Source organism: Temnothorax longispinosus, chromosome 8 (genome assembly GCF_030848805.1).
Source record: "Temnothorax longispinosus isolate EJ_2023e chromosome 8, Tlon_JGU_v1, whole genome shotgun sequence".
NCBI lineage: Eukaryota > Metazoa > Arthropoda > Insecta > Hymenoptera > Formicidae > Temnothorax > Temnothorax longispinosus.
In genome coordinates this window covers 6383030-6397603 of record NC_092365.1, presented here as the reverse complement: position 1 = coordinate 6397603, position 14574 = coordinate 6383030, and the positions used below count along the sequence as shown (strand labels likewise).

At 46.9% G+C, this 14574-nt stretch overlaps 1 protein-coding gene across 1 annotated transcript in view; it reads right to left on the bottom strand.

Moving 5' to 3' along the window:
- The window catches only part of Jing (AE binding protein 2 jing), a 98439-nt gene extending 83865 nt beyond the window's left edge, over positions 1-14574 (bottom strand). Inside the window, exon 1 of the mRNA XM_071786203.1 lies at positions 12243-14574. Within this exon, the coding sequence (XP_071642304.1) occupies positions 12243-13438 (1196 nt within the window). The 5' untranslated portion in view covers positions 13439-14574. The remainder of the gene's footprint in view (positions 1-12242) is intronic.

Sequence of the window (14574 nt, the reverse complement as noted above, 5' to 3'; positions counted from 1 at the left end):
TCCGCGTATTCGATGCGCATCACGGTCAGCGCAACGAGGGCCCGGGGCGCACCGTCGAGAAGCAGAGAGAAGACGGCGCAGAAGGAAACGGGAGAAGAACGGCCGCGGCGGCGGGAGGGATACAGTTAATTGGATCGGAGATTTCAGCCGCGGCCGACATTCCCGAAGCGAGAGGCCGGATCCCTTTGTCTAGTTAGCAGCGGCCTGCAAAGCGCTCACCCACATTTTTCCTGTCAGCGAGTGCGCGCGCGCGCACTCGCTGGCTGCATTTACGCCGCGCGTCTGCTCCCATTTCCGATTGTTACGCAACCGGCCGCGCAATGCCGATCTACTCGCTCGCGTATATCGCCTGCAATTCGCGTTCGTGAGTCGCGCTCGAAGAAAGATCAAATCCAGCGAACGCGAATCCTAAGTGCTCCCAAGCCCAAGATGATCGAGCGATCCTCGAAGCGCGTTTTGCTAAAAGTACGCACAGCAATCAATTTAATGTATCAAAATATCGTTTGTTAATATCGAAATGTACTCAACTCATTGTACATATTTGAAGAAATGAAAATTCAAATTTCTCACATAAAAATGATTTAAAACCAGATTCTGCGATCCAGAATCGAACAACCATATATAGCGTTAAACGCCCACTGAACTTCCTTTGTCTATTTCTAGCGCCGTATACAGGTTGAAGTTAAAATTACGTTCTACCTTATTAATCATGGGAGGAGCAACGAGCCGCGTGGGTGGATATACGCGAGGTGATGCATAATCCCGCGCGATGTCCGTCGCGTAAACATTTCTGCGGTAACGGTGAAAGTTCAATTCCCTCGATCGCAAAGTGTATTCATCTCATTCCTAGAGAGTGAAATCGTTCGGGCAATTCTCGCGCGGCGTAGTACGCTATACTGGGTCATTCCCGTGTTGAGAGCGGTGATACATCACATGGGCGTCGCGATGGACTACACTTTGCCGCCCATTTAATCTTCAGGACAAGCAAATAAAGTTTAAACGAAGTGCGTTGTCTTCTGAGAATGAAACTTTATGGAGTAAACTTGTTGATAGCGTTTCATACGCAATCTATAATAAGCTCCGAGATAAACTCGTTAAACTGAGCGAAAAGATTTCAATACAAGTTCCAATATCGCATTATTATACCACATTAATTATAACAATTAATAATAAATATCAGAAAAAGAGTTTCAGTATTAATAAGTATTTATTCCTATCGAATACATTTATTAGTGCATTTAAAGAAGGGGACACGTATTGCTTCAAAGATCTGAGGAAAATTCTCCTCTCTACAAAATTCCGCAACCGATAATAATAAGTTGTGAAACCGTAAAAAAAAGAACATTTCTGTCAGAATATACGTATTTTCTGTAGAAAAATCTTGTCGGCGCCCATGTATGTATGTATATATGCACGTAGAGAAGTAGGCGAACGAGCTAGAAGCGAGCTGGACGGCGACGTCCGTGAAAGAGAGTCGGTTGCGAAAACAAGCGTCTTGCAAAATGCAAGCGCGGACCTAGGCGTGCGGGCCTAGGCCTAGGTTGCAGCCGGGTAACGCGATAAAATACATACGTAGGTATAGATTCCGTACGCGCACGTGTAAGACACATTAATCGTGACGTTCGAGGCGAGATAAGAATCTAGAAGCGAGCCGTTCTACACACAACCCCTCATGAGAGAGAGAAAGAGAGAGAGAGAGAGATGGAGTATTCACGGAGTATTTCGTCTTTTATCCTTTAGCTGTTTTATGAGCCGTTGCAAAATATGATCGACTAATGAAACCGCACGGCGCAACTGCGCAACGGGATCGGTAGTTGCGGAGCTCGGTATCGATGACAGCGGTCGTGTTCCACACCGCAATGTTTAGCCGCTTAAATGCCGCGTCTAAGTCTCATCTTACATTAACATTGACATTCAATATTGGGCATGAACAGGGGTAAGCGGAGACTAATACTTTGTACGTTAGACACGACACGTATCACTGATGTTACTCATTTGATGAACGGACACACGAATTGAACTTTCAATAATATACAAATAATTCTTGCAGTTCTAATTATGATTTTACGCTATATGGTCAGTTCTCTCAGCGCGTGTCTCGAAACGATAATTAAAAGCGTGCGATAACATCAGGTTACGCGCGAAAAAAATCGTGATATGTGATAGTATATCACAGGATAAATAAGTACAGGTGGTTCTGGCGCATTTTCTTACATTTGAAATTTCGACAGAATCTACGGAATCGCATCGACGTTCCGGGTTATGCAACCGAGAAAGCATTAATCATCGCCCGTTCCTTTCTATAGATTGCAGTTACGCCTACGCATACCTACGCGACGAAAGAAAGAGAGAGTTAAATTATTCGTTTAAAGATTAAGCCGCTAACCGGGTTGCGACCGATGCAACCGGAGCGGCGAGCAATCGCTACTTCTTCGAGGATCGGCAGCGATTTCCATTTCTGCCCCCGTTTCCGCCTCGTTGCCCTCGCGTGCCCCGAGATCGACCCTTCCCGCGCGAGTGTGTCTGCATTCGAGATTGCATATATACGCGACCGCGGTAGCTCATGAGCGACTGCACTATTCTCTAATCGAGATCCCGCGAGAGCGAGAGAACGCCGCCGCCGTCGCGCCCACGCGCATGCACGCACACGTAATCCATAGTCTGCCGAGCACACGCGTACGTGTGGGTGCGTGCGTTTTGCATGCGGGTGCGCCGATACACATGGCCTTTCGCGTACACGAGGACCAGGAGAGGGAGAGAAAGAGAGAGAGAGAGAGAGAGAAAGAGAGGCGTGTATATTGCGTGTATGGCGTGTTTGCTCCTTGTCACAATTAATCACTACCCACGTGGCTGCCACCCAGGCAAAAGCTTTTCTACGCGCGGCGGTCGCGGTCCCCCGACGACGACACCGCGAAAGCGCGTTTCGTCGTAAACGTCGAAGGTCCATCGCGGGATGATAGACGGACAGTTCGACCCCGACGACACCGTGTGTGTCCGAGAAGACGAAAACAATTTCCTAACTGAACACCGGCGAGAGATACTTTCGCGGAACCGCTCCGTTCCGCCGTTAACGTCGGCGTTCGCGTTATCTTGTTAGACTTTGGACACTTTAGCCAATACGGAGATTAATAGTTAATCAGCAAACAAGAATAATAAATAACTGCGCTAAATTGTGTTAAGTATCACAAATGTACAGCTGGGTTACATTCTTTCTTATCGATTATCGAGACACTAGCAATTTCTGAAATACAATCTTTTGAAACACAATTAATCTTTCATATTATAAAAGGAATATTAAATCCCACACACACGCGCATAGATCTGAATAATATTATAAAAATATCAACACGAGTATACGATAAATCATAAGAGATACGGTATTCAACGTTATAATTATAAAAGCCTCTCCTCTTCCTTTCACATTTGCCACAATTGCAGTTAATAGCAGGGCGGTGCGAACACGCACGACACACACGTAGTCCGCCGGCGCTTCCGGCCGGCGCTAAGTTGCCCTTAATTGCAATTAATGCGCGATCGTTTTAATTAGATGGAGACAAGAGAGAAGAGATCCTCTCGTCTCTTCGCATCGCGTGAGGGGTGGCACGCTCGCTCGCTCGTCTCGCGAATAGAACGAACGAACCTTAATTGGGGGACCCGAAGGGGTGCGATCGTTTCATCGTCGCAAGGGTGAGACACCGCAGCGGGACACCCGTTATAAGCCCAAGCCCCGAAGAACTTGTTGCTGCACAGATGGAGGGTCAAACGCAGCGGTAAGCACGGTGGCTTAGGCTGCGTATTGATCCAACAACACGACCGATGCATATACGTGCATCGTTGCTGTGCCGCGGCTATATCGCCGACAATGAGAGCATCTATCTATCCGTCGCGCGTATCCATCACGAAGTAAGCCGAATTTTTTTTTCCATCAAAAGTCTGGGAAGCAGGGGGAGGCGGATATACGAGTCATTTATCGTTGACAGAAAAAAAGAACTAGTTGGGAGGGCAGCGATTTTAGGAAAAATAACATTCTTGTTTCAGCAAATGGTGTACATTGTATAACAGCAACTATACACCTTGTTTCAACACCCTGGTACATAATGAAATGAGAAGCAGACTTATGTTCTAAAATGTTCAACGCTTTATCTTATAAATGCATATATGTTTCCTGGTAATTTTATATCTTGTTCCTTTTTGTGAAAAAAAAGCTTAGCTTTTAAGTTTGAGCTAATTTACTAGATACTAAAATTAACTCTTTAAAGAGTACTTTAGAATGTAGATATTACGTATTTTATAATATTATATATTTATAATAGAATATCTGTGTATCTTTTTTTCATTTTTTTACGCGTGATTTATGACTATTTTGCTTACGATAGTTTCGCAAGCTTTTTTGCGAATCATTTGCGTGTTATAATCGCCGATACTTTAGTAAAATCATTTTCTTTAGTGACAAATTGCTGAAAAGATACAAATATCGTTTGTACCTTGAATCGGAATAACGCGTCAGTGTAATTGGAAACGAGCTAATTTTATCCGCGCGGCAAAGAACACGGAAATCTCGTTCTCCCGAGACAAACATTTGAGACAAACACTAGAGTCCGTCTCTAGAGACGATACTGATTTATTGTACTCTCTCAGGTCTCGGCAAATAAACTGGCGGAGTTACCCTAAGTATCCTTAACAGGCTGTTTGTTTGTCCGCGAATCGAAAACCATGAAAGGTATTTAAATTTGACTCGGACTCTGTTACTTTAACCCTGGAATAATATGCTTTAGATCGCGCGGCGGCGCGGCGCGGGTTGTGTGTATTCGGGTGCCGAAGTTTTCTCATAGGAAAAACGATGATGGGCGGACCGCGTACAACGGAGAGGAAAATCAATACGCGCGGCGCACGCGAGGCGTATTGTACGTTTACGTTACAAAATTGTCGTGATGGGAGTTTGTGCTTTGCACGGTGATTTAAACTTCGAGACACGACGCTTCTCTCCGTTCACATCGCTATTTAATTCGCAATTGTAATGTACTTGTACAGGTCGGGAGTAAACTGTGCAGTTTTATACCGGAGGTATAGTTGCGAGTTAGCGACTTTTAATGGAACACGTCGAAAAAGATAAAAAAATAAAGATAAAATGCACATAAAGAGATTTAACTATAAAATATATGTATTATTCTCAAAGTTAATTTTAATATCTAAATTAGTTCGAATTTTAATTAATCGCGTACACTCATAATAACGTTCAGATTGCATACATAATATATATGCTTTTTATCTTAATAGTGACACAGATATATGTGTGTTCCAAAGTTTAACGCTGCAGAATTTACGACTCGAATATAAATGCTGAAGCGGATCATCTGGAGAGAGGCATGGAAATTTGTACACCGATTGGCTTTTAGAGATCAAGGCACGCGTTATCTCGCGCTCCGCGCAGCGTACAAAATATTTATAGCGCTCGAAACCAGCAGCGTGGCAAATGTCAATGTTCGCGCTTATAACATTTCGGCACATTCGATGACGTGAGAGAGACTCTCGAGGCGAATGCGGGAACGTCGGCGTCGTCGCGCACGGCCGTGGCCGTGAAAGTGAAATTCGTGAATGGGACGTGCGGAACAACCCGGGCGGCGGCGGCGGACCGAAGTGAAGGTAAAGGTTGTTGCCGATTCGGCTTCGCTTACGCATCGCGCTTACGTTCTCTGTTCTCCCGTGATTCGTTCGGTCATCGCCACCGCGTCTCCGCCGCGTGAGAGTCGATCCGAAACAAGAGAGAGAGAGAGAGACACTCGTTCGATTGAGCATCCATCAGACATAACGGAATACACATAAATTCGGAGTGGCTATGGCCGGAATGGCATGTTCCTTGACACAATTAATGGGTACAGTAAAATTCACTTAATTAAATTCCTCCCATAGTATCGAATATGAATGTAAAAAATTCGGGCAATTAATAAAAACCCCCGGAATTTGTCAAATTGTCTCGCACGAGGTCTCGCAGCTCAGTGAAAAGTATATTGTTTCAGCGCTGGATATGCGTAAAAGTATACCTCATGTTTTTTATATTTGCAATCTTATTATAGCGCGATATGATGACCGGGCGAGGTGTCGTTTTTCGCTCTTCGATTCTACAATAAAGTCCAACTGTAACCGAACACCGACATTTTTGCCCAGTTTCAGCTGCGCTTTGCGATGTCTCGTGTGGGCGAGTAAAAATAGGCAAGTCCCGAACGGTGCATAAAACGACGGAGTTTAAAGGGAGAAAGAGCGAGGGAGAGAGAAAGAGAGAGAGAAGAGGCGGACACGCCGTGCGGAGGCGGCGCGGCGTTAAGGTTTCTTGCGAGCGAACGTTGCCTGGCTGTCTTGCGGTCTTCGCGAAGGATGTCGTAATCGGCGATTAGAAAGCTTAAGACCATTAGTTCCATTTTCTCGGCCGCCGCATCGTTAAGTCATACACGAACGACGACGTGTTTTACGACCGTACGCACGCACAAAATCGGACCGGACAGACTTTCCGCCATCACGAAACAGGGGTACGGTCGATTCGTCGAGTCCGTACCCTGTTCATCGTGAGGAAGCGCTTTCCGCAGGTAAGTTTTCCATAGAAATTTCTGAAAGACAAGGATTTTTGTAGATAAACTCCCAAAGAAAATCGCAAACGTGAATCGATTACTATTTTGTAAAGCGCAAACTCTCTAAATCTGAATCAGTGAATAGTACTGTGAATCAGTGAATAGTCACTGATATCAGTGTAAAGTATGCCACTGATTCATGAAAAGTGGCATACTTTACACTGATATCACTGACTATTCACTGATTCAGATTTAGAGAGAAGAGATATGAAGAACATATTATTGCAAAACTTTTTATCAGATGTATATAAATATAAATTGTATCTAGATTATCGATTCGAGTATCTCGAAATTTGCCGAGGAAGTGCCGGAAATAGGGAAAGTTCCAAGTAACCGGAGCAATAAAATTAAAATGGTTTTATGGATCAATTATCACAGATTATTACAAATCGCTGAACACACCGACACGTTACTTCATAACAGATCGATAATGACACTCTGCATCAATTTATATCTAGAAAACGCATGTAATAGGATTATTACAAAACTCGCACGTACGTTTCGCGCAACGCTGTGTTTGCGCATGATGCGCGTTCGCGAAAGGAGTTACGAAAAAACCGAGGCTTCTGATGCAAATTATACTTCGCGAAACGGACCGTAAAAGCGACGCGCGGCTAACGCAAGAAGAATAAATTAATCGATCGTAAAGAATAAATTAGTCGATCGTGTATTTTTAAGTAAAACTTGGGTACAAGGTAAATGTACCAATGCTGGGGGACACTTGAGACCTATGTCTGGACACCTTTATCTCTCATTTCAGTTTTTAAATATAAGTATAACACAAATTAAAATCAAAGATATAAAAATATAATACAAGAAAAATGTTTTTATCTTTGATTCTTTGATTTTAATTCGCATTATAACTTATTTAAGGACTAAAATGATAAAAATGTCCAGACACAGGTACGTGTCCAGGCATGGTACATTTACCTTAAAACCTGGGTATAAAACGGTTCGTACAACGATACGAGTCGCCGTCGAAAGCTCGAAGCGCGCGGGTCTATGCGGATGGCAGGAAAATGATTATGAATTATGGCAGCGCAACGGCGCGGCGCGGCGGCGGGCGGCGCGGCGGCGACCGGCGCGACTCGCTCAAACTCGGTTTCTACATTTGCGGCGTAATTAATGACGCTTATTACAGTCGATGTGTTTATAAGCTCCGCCGGATTTACGGGGCGATAGGTCAGCTTATTTGGAACGCCCGGCGCATACGAGCCAAGAATTGATCGAGCCCCAGCGTCTAACACCCCAAGAGCATTAAAACAATGGCAACAACGGAGACGAGGAAATTGAATTAAACATACGAGAAAGATCGATCTGACCTCGTTGCGATATTATGCCGGATTAAACGTCTTATCGCGTCATAATTAATTATCACGAATTTTCAGTCGGTTACCAAGAAAATCGTAAAACGTTGGTTGAGTATTCGCGCGAACGGCTACTAACTCAAAATTATTGAAATAAAATATCTCATATAATTCATTTTCGAAACTGCACAAGTCTTATTCTCGGTTACGTAACAGCTTTTCCCTGCAAGAAACTTTATCGGCTTTAAAACGGTCGCAAGCATTCTATTTTCTTCAATTTTGAAAGCTTCTTTAAGTGCGTTCATGTGTCTACACATCTAAGAAACGTCGTAGACAAGGTGGGCTAGACAAAAAAATATTCTGGCACACGGAAGTGTTTGTGAAGCATGACGCCACTCTTGAAGATTACGACTCAAAGATATCTCACGGTCTCTTTAAGGGGGGGAGGAAGGGCTCGAGATGAAACGACCTGTAGGAAGAGGCTCCAACCGGTATCCCATCGAGTTACGAGTACAGACTACAGGTGAAGTCGGGAGCGCGTAATCGACGGTGCGTAAACCCGGCAGAGAAACCGACCGGCCGGCCGACCGACGTGGACTTGGATTCTTCTAAAAATAATACTTACCCGTCGCGAGACGCGCGTCTAAACCAGAGGAACGCAAACGCCGCGCCGCTGCCGACTAAACATGCCGAGTAAACGAACGAACGAACGAACGAAACGGACAAACGAACGGATAAACGAACGAATGAACGTGAACCTTTCGAACTTGCGGATAGAGTTCAGAGACGAATTTATTATGCGAATTGGTTTCCCCGGGGTCAAAGGTATCACATGATAGCCTGCTTTTTTAGGCTGCACTTTATAAGCCTGCTGTATGCATGCGAAATCAAATCAATGTATATTCAAACTTTGAATGAGAAAAAAGGGGAAAGGGCAAGCCAGGGCAAACCTTGCGGGACGAGATAGTTAAAAAATATATTAGATTTATTGTGTAAATTTATTGCAACGTCGTTTTACACGTGCAGAGAGATATGTCGATTTTCGTGTCGTTCAATCGAAAATGGAAAGAGGAAAGTTGGTACGTGTAAGGAGAACGAAGGGAGAGACGGAGGGAAAGAGGAAACCGAGAGAAATCTGTTTATTGTAAGGGAAAAGAAGTGAGTAAATACTGTTCACTTACGCGCCTTAGGAATGCGAAACCATGCATGGGCAACTGACTCAACCGTTATTTTAAATGTAAATACTATGTCGGCTGTTTTATCTGAATGAGTTCGGTTATCAGCTCGCAAACTTGTGTATGTAAAGTAAGACGAAAACGTGCGGTGATATCTCACGAGAGAAAAAATATATCTTAACGCGGGCTGCTCTTCTCCTCTCTCGCGATACGCCACAAGCGTTTTAAGCTGAGGAACGCGAAACGGACACCGATCGTGGACAAAGTAATAAAACAGCAATTTGAGTTTCAGATTTCTACATCCTTGCAGTGTACCAGTATACTTCAAACCTGACCTCCATCTCTTCACTCGAGAATTTCCTTCTTATTTTAATATCCAACAAAAAAAACGAGAAAGAAAATGACGGATACCTAAATGGTGGAAAATCTGCAGAGAAACGAGACTACGCTGAGAAAAAAAATATATTTAGATTGCTGCCAAGAGCTTATTTACTTAATATAATACACATATTTATTTAGAATTAAATATTTTTATATAAATTAAGTAAAAATATCTAATCCTCTTTAAATATGTGTATTATATTAAGTAAATAGGCTCTTGGCAACAATCTAAATAAATATATTTTTTATTTAAATATTTTTTTTCTCAGTGTATAAATCGTAAATTCACGAGTCTAAAATATTCTATTTAAATATTCTACATTCGCACTTATGGGGAGTGTATCGTCCGGATATGGAGGTCGCGAAAAATATGTCGAACAAACTCGTACGAGAGCGTGAGATTTCGCACGGGGACAGATACGGAAGCTGGGGCGCGTGGCGTGGCGTCGCGCCGGAAGTCGTTGCTACCGGTCGTCTCGTGGCGCGGCCGCGTATCGAGGGACAATAACGCGGTTATCCGAGGAGGGAACCAGAGGACTTTCTACGTAGAGACACGACGACGGAGAGGTTTAGTATACCACCGGCGAGGCACCGTTAGGACACTAAACTTTTATTGCGACCCGTTTTCCCTCGCGCTGCTGCCAGGATATCGGCATCACCTTAACCCGCGAGACCAACAAACGACGGGCCGTTAATCGGAAACTCTCGAGAGAGAGACGCGCGGCTCCTCCGCCGTTTAATCATCCGTCGATTTTTCTACGACCGGCAAACGCGCGAGATCTTCGAACGAGGCGAGAAAGTCGCCGTTAACCCATCGCGGAGCGGAGTAATACGACTTCGGGAAAACGAGCGCGTTCGATTTTTTTCTTCTATTTCATTCTAGAAATTGTATTAACTGAATAATCGTACTGAATTATTGTGTCATTAATCGCGAGTCATGTTTGGAAACACGATACTTGGGCGACATAAGATAAAAATGCACTCTGTGTTTAATAACAGGAGCATTGGCATTCGTATATAAAGACAGTAGTTATAGACGATTATTAAAAAGTGCATTATTTAATACGCGATATGGAGTCGATGTTAGAAATGCCAGTGTCACTCCACGGCACTGTTAGAAAGGAAATATCTAACGTGAGATGTAAAGGCCTGAATACAATAGGAAGGTACAGACAACGGGGAATAAGACAGGCAACAGAAATACCTACATTTCAACTTACCGAAAACTGTGTGTATCAACGCAATGAAATATGAAATGTGCAATAGAAACAGAATTTCCGACGCGTTGGATTTCTATTGCCTGTAAGTACTTGACCGATCGCAGTGATTCAGTTTTATTAGTTGAAATGTGGTTATTTGCGTTGCCTGTTTTATTCCCTGTTGCTATTGTCTGTACCTTTGCATTGTGTCGCCTTAATCCTCAAAACACATTCGAGGCCTGTTCTTTTCAGCTAAACTTCTCTTGCACGGTGCGTCTTTTCCCTTTTTTTTCTCCGCAACGTGAAGGAAGTTTAGCTGAAAAGAACAGGCCTTCGATACGCTCTAAGAAGTTTTGAGATATCGACGAATTCTCGAGCGAACCCTAGAGCCCTGCCTAAATCGCACGACAAATAACGCAAATTTCAAGAATGCAAGTCAAGATGCAAGCCCACGATTATATCACGGACGAACGTAAGAGGCTCAGCGTTATTCGATCGTGTTCCCCGTATTGCAGAGGCACGGCTATTGTTTATAGTTGGCCAACGCGCGTTAATCAGCGAGCGGCTGAAAACAGTGGGCGACGCGCTCGATATACCCGCGCGATGCACCAAAATAATCAGTCGCCTCGGCCCGACGGAAGCGTCGAAGAAGAAGCGGAGAGAAGAGAGATAAACGAGAGCGACCGGGGAGAAAGAGAGACGAGAGATAGCAGGCATCTCTACGTACCTATAAACACGCGCGGCGCACACACACGCACACATGCACATGCGGAGAAGGAAGAGAGAAAGAGAGAGAGAGAGAGAGACGGAGGGAGAGATCGAACGAACGAACGGCCAGCAGCAGCAACAGCAGACACGGCCGTCGGTCGCGTAACCGCGGTACAACGACCCCCGTCGAGGCTCTCCTCCGCTCGTCGGGCTCCGGCTTCGCGCCAATTACCGAGACGCTCTTCTCCTCGGGGCGGGAAATCGGAATCGCGACAAAAGCGGAATCGAGTTGGAATCGAGAGCGAGTCTCGCGATTTACGACGACGAGCGCGCAAGTGCCGAGGAAGCGCTCGGCTCGCTGCGCGGAACGTGCCGGAGCGGAGCGGAGCGGAGCGGAGCGGAGCGTAGAGGAGAGGAGAGAAGAAAAAAAGTGCATTGTTCGCGGAACGCACGGCCTATACGTGTTGTTATTGCGATCGCGCCTTCGCGCGCGGCTCGCGGAGTTTTGTTTACAAATCTCGCCGCGCGCGCTCGCTCTCTCGCTATTACGGCCCTTTTTTTTTCTTTCGCGTCGAGGCGGAATTCGTCGCGCGCTCCGATATGGAGATTACGCGCGCCGCGTTGAGAAGTTTCCGGGGTACGCGGCGAATACATTATTCATTCGTACGATCGGCGATTCGGAATCGCGGATTCGTACGTTCCCGATTCGTGAGAATCTATTAGACCTACCGTGCCCTCCCTCTGCTTCTCTCTCTCTCTTCCTCTCCCTCTTGCTCCCTCTCGCGCCGTCCATCCCTCCCTCTCTCTCTCTCTCTCGCCTTTCTTCTTTCTATCGTCTCGCTCACTCACCTGTCAGAGCTCTCGGAGCTGTCGTATCGATCGGCGCACCGCTTCTTGCCGCAGGGCCCGACGAGGGTGTCCTCGGCCATCCTAACCTGTCCCTTGAACGGGCTGGTGGCCTGGTGCCGCGCTACGGCGACGCCGCTGCCGTCGTCCGTCTTGGCAGACGCGGCCGCGTCCTCGGCCTCCCTCGCCTGCTGCTCCTCCCGCTCCGCCATCTCCTCCCTCGTCGCAACGACGATGACGCTCGATCGGCGCCTACCCCCGGCCCCGTCGCGATCCCCGCGGTCGTTCACTTCCGGTGCACTGTCCGCGCTCGGCGCCGTGCGTCGCGGCGGCGACGACGCGGTGTCGTCGGCCGCCCCGTCGGCGTCCTCGACACCGACGCGCCTCGCCGCGTTATTATTATTATTATTACCACCGGATTTCATGATTTTCTCCGCGACACCACCAGCACCACTTTGCCTACTATTAATACTATTACTACTGCCAGCACTACTACTATCAGCGTCGCAGTCACTATCGACGCTGTCGACGCTATCGACGCTATCGGCGCTGCCGCTGCCGCTGCCGTCGTCCTCCGCCACGACGCTTCGGACTACCTCGATTCTAACATCGCCGTGGTACAGACCGACACTGCCACTGCCGTTGCCGTCGGCGCCGACGCCGACGCCGACACCGACGCCGTTCTCCTCCTCCGCCTCTTCCTCCTCCTCCTCCTCGTCGTCGTTGTCGCCGCCGGGCGACGGCGAAGAATCACCACCACTGCCGCGGTCGTCACTGACGCGCTCGTTGCCGTTGTCGTGATGATTCGTGGGATGACGGTAATGAGAGTTGAAGTGGTGGTGGTGATGATAAGGCGATGGATGACGGTGGGAAGAGTGACGAGGATGATAAGGATGCTGATGATGACGGGGATGAAGAACCCGGCGCTCGTAGTGCGGACACTCCGTCTCGGCCGCCGAAGACGCGGTAGAGGCGTTAGAGGCGTCCTCGTGTCCGCCGGAGACGGAGACGCGCTTCGCGAATGAGAATGGGATGGTGGCGTCCTGGCCCGCACTGCCTGCCGGAGTGACGCTCGGCGCGGTGGCGTCCGCGCGTTTGTGCCGCTCCCTTGTCACGCGAGAATCACCGTCCCCCAGTCCCAGTCCCGTCACCACCGCCGCGGTCGCGTCCACCGCCGCGGACGGACCGTCGTCTGCCATCTTGTAAACGAACGCGCGCGCTCTCCTTGTGATCGTGTCGTGTCGTGTCGGTGTCCGGCAGTGGTCCCTATGGCACACACGAGCGGCACCGGGCCGCGCCACGAGCTGCTCTCCGGGCTCTCCCTCGCTTCTCGCTCGCGCTGCTCGCGCTGCTACGCTACGATCCGGCAGCGCGCACACCGCACCACGCACAGTTCCTGCCTCTCCTGCTCCTGCCTGCCTCCTGCCTGCCCTCACGGCTGATTCGGCTGCGCTCGGCTCCGCTCGTACGCTCTCGGCCCTCGCCTCGCCGCTCCGAGCCCCTGCCCCTGCCCCTGCCACTGCCCCTCTCGAAACCACCACTCCTCCGCCTCCTGGAGTAACGGGGCCTATCCAATACGGAGTACGGATGCCTCTCGCCTCTCGCCCCGCTTCCGTACCGGCCGCCCGGCCGACCCACGTGACCTCGATCCTACCCGAGCGCGGCCGAGCGCGTCCGACGCTTGCGCGCGCGCGGCGTTTGATTTGAAAGAGCGATATTCAAAATGGCTGACGTATTTTGATCAATTATAATCAGCTTGACGTTTCGACCATGGATTTTGATCCTATTCAATTGATGTAAAAACTTTAAATTATATCCTAGTAAAGATTTAATTATGCAATATAGGTTTTTGATAACTATATTATTTAATTGAAAAGATAAAAAGTTTTACTTCTTGTAACTTCCTATTGCAACTTAAACTAGTTATCTCGATGTGGATTTAACCCTTTGACTGCCATACTATTTTCCTCGAGTGGTCCCAAAAACGAAAGATTCTTGAAAATTAATTAAAGTTTATATAGAGGGATTTTTAATGATGCTGATTTTTTTAACCAATAATAAATAAATTGGTTAAAAAAGTGATTGGTTACTGGCGATTATAATGGCCAGTAGAGTCGATTAATATTTCCATTTTTGTTTATTATTTGACTGCCGAAATAAAAGTGATTTATTCTGTTTAAAATTATGTTAAGCACACCCAATTTCTCTTAAATATACTTTGTTCAGTCATTAATTTTATTGTAAAATTTTAATATAACAAAACTGTTGGGAGAAGACTTTGAACGAGCAATAAATTCCCGCCCTTCTAGAGGGCAGCTCCCGGTTGGCGGCGCGA